General features: G+C 34.8%; 2 protein-coding genes across 3 annotated transcripts in view; one reads left to right on the top strand and one right to left on the bottom strand.

The window, feature by feature from the left end:
- Nucleotides 1–12,241, bottom strand: part of HHLA2 (HERV-H LTR-associating 2) — a 254,259-nt gene that overhangs the window by 151,257 nt on the left and 90,761 nt on the right. The window contains exon 4 of one of the 2 annotated variants that reach the window (XR_004060032.1): nt 9,615–9,737. The exons of the other annotated variant lie outside the window; for it this stretch is intronic. The gene's annotated coding sequence lies outside the window, so the exon portion shown is untranslated. Of the gene's footprint in view, nt 1–9,614; nt 9,738–12,241 lie in introns of those variants that run through there. 2 annotated transcript variants of the gene reach the window in all.
- IFT57 (intraflagellar transport 57) overlaps nt 1–12,241 on the top strand; it is a 70,170-nt gene that overhangs the window by 3,338 nt on the left and 54,591 nt on the right. The window contains exons 3-4 of the mRNA XM_010386609.2: nt 616–734; nt 5,566–5,653. Of these exons, the coding sequence (XP_010384911.1) occupies nt 616–734; nt 5,566–5,653 (207 nt within the window). The remainder of the gene's footprint in view (nt 1–615; nt 735–5,565; nt 5,654–12,241) is intronic.

The raw sequence follows: 12,241 nt of genomic DNA, 5'->3' as shown, positions 1-12,241 counted from the left end.
ATGTCACTTCTGAAAATGTTCAGTATATACTCTTTATTAGCCCAAAGTAATATATACATTATATATATATATATTAAATCTTGATATATCTGAGAGGTAAATTTTGGAATGGTTAATTCTTGATGTAAAAAATGATAATTAAAAATTACACCCTGCAAAGTCAAAACACTTTATATTCTGAAAGGAAACTTGTACTTAAGACCATGATAGCAGTTGTGCTTTTTCATTTCTGACTTTTCCTGGGCAGGCAGTAAGATATTTTTGGCACAAATGTTACTAATTTTTGACAAGTGAATCATTCTGTCCTTAACAGAGTTATTTAAATAGTTTTACTGGTTTATTTTCACTCTAATAAGATCAATAATTTGTTCTGCTGCTATGATGTTACTGCCTTTTAATTTGATACATTTAACAATAAAAATCTTTATTTTCAGTATTTTTATGTATCAATAGGTTACAAAGACTTGAAATGGATTTCTATGAAGCAATGTAATTACAGTTATTGTAAATCATTTGAAAGAAAAGTGATACATCCATTCAGCAGTTCTTTGCTTAAATTTTGACATTTGGAATATAACTGACAAATAATACCCTGTTTTTTCTTTTGTTTTTCAGGGGAGAACTGCAGATTTTCCTCCTTCAAAATTAAAGTCAGGTTATGGAGAACATGTATGCTATGTTCTTGATTGCTTAGCTGAAGAAGCATTGAAATATATTGGTTTCACCTGGAAAAGGTAAAAAATTACCCAACCTGATAAGAGTAATTTTATGTGCATAGCATTTTCCTCTGAGGGTGCAGATCTATTTAATTGAACATAAAAGAATTATTTCCTTTTGACTATTCTAAATTGAAAATGCCACAGATAATTAAGAAAAGCCAGTATAGACAAAATTAGAATGTCTGATGTCTTCAAAACTAATTCTGATGTGTTACATATTATTGTGCCCCTTCCCTGTTCAAATATGTAATTATTGAAGGTTTAACTGTGACTGTATATCTTTGTAAATTCTGGACATTTTTTTAAAAGTCTCTTGTATATGTGTTTACACACATAAGCATAATATATACACAGAGGGAACTGATAGCTATAGATTTAAGGAAAAAATGGAAATTAATATAGTACTTTAAGTGGGATTTTCTCCTTGGCTAGTAGTTACTGGGCAAGAATAATACTGAAGAAACTACCTGACACTCTTCTAGACGTTGTTCATTGCTTTTGTGTCCAACCTGACAGTGCTCTGTTTATTTCTATTGTTATATTTATTATTATATTTATCCTATGGTACAAAATTGTTCTTTACTGTTCTGATGGTCTTGCTAGAAATCATGAAATCTTCACAAGTACACTGTTAGCATAATGCTTGGTCTATCTTAGATGTTTTAATAGATATTGAGCATATAGATGAAATAGAACATTTGGAAACTCAATTTATAGAGATTATAATTAGAAAACATAAATTTTATGCTCTGCAGTTTGGGATTTTTAATAGGTTATAATGTAGAAGGCACTATTCAGGTAAAATGTGAGTAAGCAGTGTTTTTTTTTATTAGAACTAACTTCTGTAGAAAGATGTGTATATATATATACATATATATATATATATAATTCCCTGTTAACATTTTAATGTATATTCAATTATATTCCTTTAGGTATAATCTCCCTATTAAGTTTAATAACTTCCTTGAATTAGGTATCATTGGGATGAGCCATATGAAATTACTCATATTCATCTATTTTTAAACTAAAAAAATGGCAATTTCATATGTTTCAACCCAAACATTATTATTTAGTACAATATAAAGAATGACTACATGGTGCATAATACTTTATTAAATTTCAAGAGAAAATAAGTTATAAGATGTGCTGCTGTATTTAGCATTTTAAAAAACTACTAAATTCATAGCCTAATATATTCTAAATTCACCAGAAGCTGTGGTGTAATATCTCAAACACTATTTTTGTTTCTCAGCACATCTTATTCCTGGCCTATGTATTGTAATTTGGATAATTTATTTTTTAGTTTTGTTTTTAATTGATACATAACTGCAAATTTTGGAGTGCAATGTGATGTTTTGATACATGTGTACAATATACAGTGATCAAGTTAGTGAAATTAACATATTCATCATTTCAAACGTTTATCATTTTATTGTGGTGAGAACATTCCAAATCTCTTTGAGCTATTTTCAAATATATATTATTAATAAATATATAATATTGTTAACTGTAGTCACCCTACTGTGCATTGGAGCACTAGAACTTATTCCTTCTAACTGTAACTTTGTACTCACCCACTTTGACCAACTTCTCCTCATCCTCCCTTCCCCCTACCCTTCCCATCCTATGGTAACCACTATTATACTCTCTACTTCTATATTTATCTTTCTGTACCTGGCTTGTTTCACTTGACATAATGTCCTCCTTGCTTATACAGATTGCTACAAATGACAGAATTTCATTCTTTTTTATGATTGAATAGTATTCCACTGTGAAAATATACCACATCTTCTTTTTCTATTCAACCTTTTATGGATACTTAGGTTGGATTCCATATCTTGAGTATTGTGAATAGTGCTGCAATAAACATGGGAGTGCAAATATCTCTAACATACCGATTACATTTCTTTTAGATACATAATCAGTAGTGGAATTGTTGGATAATTGAGTAGTGCTATTTTTAGTTTTTTTGAGGCACCTCCATAGTGTTTGCCATAGTGTCTGTACTAATAATTTACATACCCACCAATAGTGTTCAAGGGTACCCCCTTCTCCATATCCTCATCAGCCTTTGTTATTTTGAGGGGTGAGGGATTGGGTAATCCCCATTCTAACTGGGGTGAGATGATATCTCATTGTGGTTTTGATTTGATTTCCCTGATGATTAGTGATGTCGAGCATTTTTGCATATATCTGTTGGCTATTTCTATAGTACTTTTTGAGAAATGTCTATTAAGATCTTTTGCCCATTTTAAAAATTGGACTAGTTTTTGTTGTTGTTTTGCTATTGAGTTGCTGGAGTTTCTTATACATACTGGATGTTAACTTCTTGTCAGATGGGTGGTTTGCAAATATTTTCTCCCATTCTGTGGGCTGTCTCTTCACTCTTTTGATTGTTTCCTTAAGGTTGATGTAATCGTGTTTGTCTATTTTTGCTTTTATTGCCTGTGGTTTTGAGGTCTTATTCAAAAAATTCTTGCCCAGACGAAAGTCTTGAAGTGTTTTCTCCCACATTTCCTATTAGTTTCAGTTTCAGATTGTATATTTAAGTCTTTAATCCATTTTGAGTTGGTTTTATAAGTGGTTAGAGGTAGGGGTCTAGTTTCATTCTTTTGCATGTAGATATCCAGTTTTCCCATTACTATTTATTTTTCTTTTTTTGTTTTTTAGCATCATTTATTGAAGAGACTGTGACCTGGATAACTTATAAGGACTATGTTTAAATGAGGAATAAAAGGAGGGAGCTGAAAAGTAGTCAACATTAGAGAATACATCAGCTATGTAACATGTAAATGAGATAGACATTACATATAGATGAATTTTTTATATCTCTAAATGTCAAAATGAATCCTGGAAGAACATGGCCTTTGAGATATTTTCTAATTAATGAAAAATTAGGAAATTTATTATTTAAGATGACTGATTTAGTTCACAGTATTTTGCATAATAGTAAATGTTGATTTTTGTATTCTGTTAACATGATTGAGGCGTGGGTTTTCATTTTCTACAACAGGGTTTCACTCTGTCGCCCAGGCTGTAATGAACCTCTGCCTGCTGGGCTCAAGAGATCCTCCCACCTCAGCCTCCCGCATAGCTGGGACTACAGGTACACACCACCACTCCCAGCTAATTTTTAATTTTTTTTGTCAAGACAGGGTTTCGCCATGTTGCCCAGGCTGGTCTCAAACTCCTGGTCTCAGGCAGTCCACCCGCCTTGGCCTCCCAAAGTGCTGAGATTATAGATGTGAGCCATCACACCCAGCCAGGTAGAAGTTTTTAATACAGGTTTTCTCTCTGGCTTTGTTACTGGATTAAAAAAGGAAAAAAAAAAAAAATAAGTTTTCATAAATAAGCCCAAATACATTTGAGTACTTTTAATATAGTAAATGTGTCATTAATCTTGATGAATACATGATTTTTCAAAGTTTAATGTTAGGACCACTAATTACATTTTGGAAATAAGAAGAAAGCTGGAATCCTCCCTTTTTTTTTTTTTTTTTTTTTTTTTGAGACGGAGTGTTGCTCTGTCGCCCAGGCTGGAGTGCAGTGGCCGGATCTCAGCTCACTGCAAGCTCCGCCTCCCGGGTTTACGCCATTCTCCTGCCTCAACCTCCCGAGTAGTTGGGACTACAGGCGCCCGCCACCTCGCCTGGCTAGATTTTTATATTTTTTAGTAGAGAAGGGGTTTCACCGTGTTAGCCAGGATGGTCTTGGTCTCCTGACCTCGTGATCCGCCCGTCTCGGCCTCCCAAAGTGCTGGGATTACAGGCTTGAGCCACCGTGCCCGGCCTGGAATCCTTCTTATTACCTATGTTAAAATAAACTTCAGGTTGATCAAAGGTGTAAATGTGAAAAGTAAAACTATAGAAGTATTAAAAGACCAGAGGAGTATAGGGGTTGTAGTATGACAGAAAGCCTCAAATATATGATGTTGAAGCTAGGGTCTGTGCAAGAAAAGGTTACCAACTCTATCTAATAAGAACTGTAACAATCTTGAATAGCCAATGTTATAAGTAATACACTAGGGGAATAATTTTTGAGAGGTTAGCCAAAACATTAATTTTCTTAATATACAAAAAGCCAAAAAATAAAGGGTATAAATAGACATTTCACCACAAAAGAAGTGCAAATAACCAGTTAAAATATGAAAAGATGTTCAATCACTTTCATGCCAAAGAAATGCAGTTAAAACAAGAATGAGATTTTTTTTCACATGGTTGATGTGCTAAAATTAAAGTTTGTATTATTTATCATATTGGTGAATATATGGAAATGGAGTCACTCTCCTTCGGTATTGTTTGGAGTCTAAATTAGGGTAACATTTTGGAAGCCAATTTTGGCAGTATATAGCAAAACAATAACATGTATAAAGTTGTTTACCCAGCTATTTCACTTGAACAAATTTATTCTGAGCGGTATGTGTAATGATAAATGTACAAAGATGATCTTTGCAATATTGTCTAGCAAAATAATTAGAAGCCTCCACATTCAGTCATAGGCTGCCAGTTACATTAATTATGGTACTGATTGTTCAGTGAAATACAGTGCAGGTATGTAAAACATAATGAGAAATACATATGTATTTAAATATGGTGTATTGGTGAGAAGCATTAAATTGGGTAACAGCATGCATAGTATCATCTCATTTTTTAATAAATTTGAAGATAACCACTTTTGCTTTTTACATAGAAAGTTTTAGGAAAAATACCTGAAACATTTAACAGTGATTATGGAAGTGGAGTGAAAAAGGACAAAACCTGGCATAGAAGAGATAATATTTGCATTATGATTTTTTGTCTTACTAAATATTAAACTTACCATCTCATGTTTAACCTTATTATTTTAGGCCAATATACCCAGTAGAAGAATTAGAAGAAACTGTTGCAGAAGATGATGCAGAATTAACATTAAATAAAGTGGATGAAGAATTTGTGGTATGTGTGTAGCTGAACTTTCTGTTCATTTTCACCTTTCGGCCACTTTCCATTATCTTAATTTCCCCCAGACTTCCATTATCTGGAATATATTTTATTTCATTGTTTCTAAAGAAGAAAAGCTTTTAAATACAGTGCCGAGTATCATCATTTAGACTTTTGATTAAGTTAATGTTTGTATTCTCTAATGATTGAGGTCTGAATTTTAGCAGAGGTTCTTAAACTCTTCAGGGAAATATATACCACTAGTTATATGAGTAAATACTTTAATAACAACCCTTCATGATGTTAAATAGACTGTGACTAATAAATAATTTAAAACAGAACAAAATAATTTAGGATTAATAAATTCTGCTTTATATGCATACCGTTTATTTCTAAGGAATTCCTTTATTCATCTACAATTAGGATGAATAGGAATTTTTTTAATGCTTTTAAATAATCAACATTATTTAAGTTGTTTGGCAGAATCTGCGCCTTTTTATATGTTTTATATGCCATCCATAGTGTGCAGCTAAAGATGACAGAGACAAAAGAACTTTTTCTCAGGATAGTTCTCAGAACTTGAATTAGATTGACCCTGGTACTTTAGGGAGTATACATGTGATTTGAAGCAGAAATGGTGGGGAAAAAAACAACTTTATAGTATACAGCTGACCCTTGAGCAATGTGGGGGTTATGGGCATCAGCCCCTACACGGTTGAAAATCCACATATAACTTTGGACTCCCAAAAACTTTACTAATAGCCTACTGTTGACTTGAAGCCTTACCAATAACATAAACAGTTAACACATATTTTGTATATGTATTATATATTGTATTCTTACACTAAAAGTAAGCTAGAGAAAAGAAAATGTTACTAAGCAAGCCATAAGGGAGAGAAAACATATATACTATTAAGTGGAGGTGGATAATCATAAAAGTATCTTCCCTGTCTTCATATTGAGTAGCCTAAGGAAGTAGAGCAAGAGGAAGGGTTGGTCTTGCTGTCTCAGGGGTGGCAGAAATGAAAGAAAATTTGTGTTTAAGTGGACCCATGCAGTTCAAACCCATGTTGTTCAAGGGTCAACTATATTTTGCTGTCATAATTCAATTAAAATTTTGGGGTAATTTTTAAAATCAATAGATAATTAGTTTAACATAAGTAATTGAAATTTGGCATTGAGGTTAGTATAGTATTTAAGTTAGTATATGCTATGGAGGTTTTAATCACTGCAAAATTTTAATAGCAAATACTGAAAAATAACCATTAAATAGATTAGATGCTATCTGAATAAAATATTATAAAGCCATTTGTATTAGTCCATTTTGTGTTGCTATGAAGGAATACTTGAGATGCTGGGTAAGTTATAAAGAAAAGAAGTTTATTTTGGCTCACAGTTTTGCAGACCACACCAGAAGTGTAGCACCAGCATCTGCTTCTGGTGAGGGCCTCAGGAAGCTTACAACCATGGTAAGACAAAGTGGGAGCAGGCATCTCACATGGCCAGAGAAGGAGCAGAGGAGGGGAGAAGGACCAGAGACAAAGGAGGGGACATATATATCCAAACTATATCACCATTAAAAATTGTTGGGTGGGCATGCTGGCTCATACCTGTAATCCTAGCACTTTGGGAAGCAGTGGGAGGATTGCTTCAGGCCAGGAGTTTGAGACCAACCTGGGCAATGCAGTGAGTCCTCATCTCTACCAAAAAGAAAAAAGAAAAAAATGCCGGGCATGGTGATGCATACCTGTAGTCCTAACTACTCAGGAGGCTGAGGTGGGAAGATCGCTTGAGCCCAGGAGTTTGAAAGTGCAGTAAGCCAGGATCATGCCACTCCACTACAGCCTGAGTGACAGAGCAAGACCTTGTCTCTACAAAAAAAAAGTTTACAAAGTTTGCAAAGAAAAATACAAAGTTATTGACGTGGGAATGTAACTTATACTATATGCTATAAAATTAACTGAGAGGATTCCAAATTTTATGTTGTTATAACATTACGTAAAATATGGTAAAAATAAATATATTAGCATTCATTATATATGGGTAGGAGAATTATGAATGATTGTTTTCTATGCTTTGTATTTTTAAGGTTTTAACATGTATTTTTAATAGCAATGTAAATAAACCTTATTTAAACAATATATGTAAAAAAAGATGACTGTTATTTACAGAAGGAAAAAGACCATTGTAAAACTTGTCAATATGAAAGATACTTTTTAATGTGATGAATTTTGAAAGTCAAGACAAAGATATATTCATTCATTCTGCATATACTTATTGAGCACTTGTTATGTAGCAGGCAGTGGGCAAGGCCCTGGCTGTGTAGCATGTGCCAAAGCTTTGAAGGCGGGAAGAAGCTTAGCATCATCAAGGAACTAAGAGAAAACTACTATGGCCAGAGCTCCTATGTGAGGGGGAGGGTGGCATAAGATTAACTGGGAAGATAGACCGAGTTCAGATTGTTTTGGGCATGAAAAGTAGTTTAGACTTTATTCTTTGTGTAACAGATCTTTCCATTCAAGCTCAGAAATTAAGTACTCATATATTCCTGGTTGTTCACCTTATTTATTCCCTCATCTTCTTAATAACTATTTAATAGTTATGAATAATTTATGAACAGATACCTGGTTCTAGTACATTAATATTTAACTTCAAAGGCATATAGTTTAAAACTGCTAGTCTAGGGAATAAAGAAAAACCCACTAGTCAGAAGAAAAATATCTGCAAGGGCAGAAACTATGTGTAATTTTTCTTATTGTTGTGTGTCCAGCTTATTGTGCAGGGCCTGGTGCATAGTACATACTCATTAAATATTTGACCATAAAATCAAACTGTCAGCACATCGTTGTGTAACATTTAGAAACTATAGCTCATTTTAAAGCTGGGAACCCTTTAAAGTTCAAGGCACTATTGTTGGGGGTGTGAATTTAGAGAAATATACTGGAAAGTAGCCTCTTCACACATTTCTTCCCAGCCATGAGGTGAAGACCTTCTACTATCATAATAGTAAACTGAAGGCCTTCCTCAAAGGGGTTGGCCCTGAGGCTCTTCATTCCCTTGCATCATGTCTCTTTAATTTCTTTTCTTCTTTATTGTCATCATATTATTCTAAGGAGCCCTCTGTTACTTCTACTCTTCTCTTTAAGGAGGACTGGGTCACCACCAGGAAGCCTTTTGATGGTGGGATATTACATGATTCTGTTGTCTGAGTTTGTGGCGTTGCTCAAGGATGGTAAAGGTTGGCCAGGTGCGGTGGCTCACACCTGTAATTCCAGTACTTTGGGAGGCTGGGGTGGGCAGATCACTTGAGGGTAGGAGTTTGAGATTAGCCTGGCTAACGTGACGAAACCCCATCTCTACAAAAATACAAAAATTAGCCAGGCGTGGTGGTGTGTGCCTGTAGTCCCAGCTACTTGGGAGGCTGAGGCAAGAGAATTGCTTGAACCGGGAGTTGGAGGTTGCAGTTAACCAAGATTGCACCACCATACTCTGGCCTGGGTAACAGAGTAAGACTCTTGTCTCAAAAAAAAAAGATTATTTCTCACAGTCAAAATTCTGCTATAATCATCTAGAAACCTTTAATTTTGGATTGCCCATATCAAGCTAGGACACATTAGTAATTATTTTTATAAATATGTTGGGGTCATAACACAAAATATTCCCACCTATTGTACATAATCATATCCATAGTTAATTGGCAGCCAGAATTAAGAAGTCATATTAGACTAATAGTAGGAAATTTTTGACTGCCTTCTGACTTACTGAAATTAGAATCCTCATGTATTCTAATAGCTTACAAAACAATTTTCTAAGCCTGTTTACATTTGAATTCCTCTTAAATGCTCTCTTAATAATACTTAGTAACTTAATCCTTTTTCTATGAATTAGTTTGGATTTTTCAGAGGAATAGAACCAATAGGATGCACACACGCACACACACGTACAGAAAAAGACTAAGGAATTGGCTCACATGGTTATGGAGGCTGAGAAGTCCCAAGATCCAGTTATCAAGCTGGAGACCCAGAAGAGCTAATGGTAGTTCCAGTTTGAGTCTGAAGGCCTGAGGACCAGGAGAGCTGAGCTGATAGTTTGTTTCAGTCTGAGTCAGAAGGCAAGAGAAGACTAATGTCTTCAGTGACAATGAGGCAAAGATGATAAAATCTCTTTCTCAGCTTTTTTGTTCTATTCAGCCCTTCAGTGGATTGAATAAAGCCCATGTGCATTGGTGATGACAATCTGCTTTACTCAGTCTACTGATTCAATTATTTATTGCATCCAGAAACACCCTCACAGACACACTCTGAATAATGTTTAACCAACACCAAGGCACCTTGTGGCTCAGTCAAATTGACACATAAAATTAACTATCAAAAGTCGACCCCATGTCACCTTACCACCCATATACATCTTAAACCATAATCTTCAAATAAAGACCATACATAGCATGGTTATAATTTCATCTAATAGAATATAACTGCTCTGCATACAACAGATATTGCTCTAATTCCTTCTCCAGAAGAGGAGATAAAGTCCATAAGTGATATCTACTCTTCTCCCTGATATCACTTAAATATTACAAAAGTAACAATACTTAAATACTATGATATAAAGTCAGTACATCTATGTTACATGATAAGGGAATAAGAGTAAAGAAAACAAAAACACATACAGATATATTCATAACAATTAGGAAATATTCATGACAATCACAATTCTTATTTCTGTAACTGGTCACATGCTTGTAGTTGTGTTTATAACTACCATTTTCCACTACCTATTCTGTATTCCCCTTGCCTTCAGTAAGCACCTCAGCTGGTTATAGTTCTTTACCTGGTGGGGTGACTCAGATCTTTATTACTGAAGTGTCTAAGCCGTTAAGTAGACCTGCCTGGATTTGGTTGTTGTAGTTTTCTGTTGATTTTTAATCACAGAGCATGATAATACCATGCCTTAAAAGATCTCCTGTATTTTAGAATACTCTTCCTTCCATTTTGGAGTAGTTCAGTGTCCTGTTAATAGGATCAGTCATGCCAACCAATACAGTAATTGCCTTCCTTGCCATGTTGATTCAGAGGTATGAGGAGCCCAACGTGGCCAGGTGGCAGTCTTAATTTCTGTTCAATCAAATCGTTGTTGTATCTTCTGGTTGAAGAATTCTTCCTTTTGGAACTAAGACCTCTAAGCCAGCAAAGCATAAGATCATGGGAACAGGAAGCAAGAATTTTGCCAGTGGGCTACTAGGGGTAATAGCAAGTGATTCCACTCCATTTCCACCCTTTGATTCCTGGACCTGTAAATCCTGGCTATGGGAGAAACAGCACCATATATTGGTTGCTGATTCATTCTAGTACCTACTATTAAAGCTTTTTACCTATTAGTGTTCAGTCCAGTATAGTTCAACAAGTATCTATTGATTGCCTATGTAAACAGTACTGATCAGGTTATTGTAAAACCATTATAAACTTGTCTCTTCTCCCATGGTCATTGAGTCATTGACATTTCACTCATTTACTCTGGTTGTTAAGTAGACTCTTATTAGTGCAAACACAGACTAGACTAAGCCATTTGTCAAAAGTGTATACCTCTGCTTCAGTTTTAAGATATAAAGTGATCACTTTTGTCTGCATTTCTGTTCTACTGCCCCACTCTAAAAAAAGTAAATGTCACTGGAGTGTATAGAATCTACATTTATGTTGTTTCTTATTTTATTAAAATGTTTCTGGTTCTCCAAAGTTTAGCATAGTTCTCATACCTTACCTTAGTTGTTCCAACCCCCGTAGTTTCTGAGGAGATATGGGATAGAGCCTTAGAATTTGCATTCTAAGGAATACCTAAGTGATGCTGTTACTGCTGCTCTCAGAACCACACTTGGAGAACCAGTATCTTATATATTTATAAATGGTTGAAGATAAGGATTATCTTTGAAATCTACTACAGCTTTGTACAGTTCTACGTATGGAAGTGTTCACCAACTGACATTCTCCTTTTTCTTTATAAAATCATGACTTGAGGACCCAGTTCCATTGTCTTTATTATCGTGTCCTTGAGGTTGAAATAGCCTTGTTAAATTTTTGTTACTTACTATGTCACTTGTCACCACAAAGACATATGAAAAAAAGGGGGAGCTCATGTTTTGTCCTACATGCTCATAGAACCTGCTCAGACTCCATATTTACTGCATACTGGGGAGGGAGTTGGTTCTCAAAGGGTCACTTTCTACCCCTGCCCTCTACATCCAATTGGTCTACAGATTAGGATTAGCTTGGCACCCACTTGAACTATCCTTGGTAATATATTTAAGTACCATGGACCAACCAGTACTGGTAACCATTATTTTATCAAACTTGAACATGCCAGAGATGAGATGTCAAAAATATGTATCAATGTGATTGGTCGGAGCAAATGAGAATATTCTCTGTCAACCTCTCATTTTTGTCCATTTCAGTCTTATTGCTCAAAAATATCCATTAACTCCCTCTATTTATATCAAATTTGCCAGCCACTTGGTTTGTTTCTTGCCCTGTTTTTATATTTATCTGTAGTTCTATAGCAATGGCTCCCTTCCTTTCCCTCCCCCCGTTTTTTTCCTTTCTTTATTGACTG

Source organism: Rhinopithecus roxellana, chromosome 1, assembly GCF_007565055.1.
Source record: "Rhinopithecus roxellana isolate Shanxi Qingling chromosome 1, ASM756505v1, whole genome shotgun sequence".
Classification (NCBI taxonomy): Eukaryota; Metazoa; Chordata; class Mammalia; order Primates; family Cercopithecidae; genus Rhinopithecus; species Rhinopithecus roxellana.
Note: the sequence above shows the minus strand (reverse complement) of the source record. Positions and strands in the feature narration are given on the sequence as shown.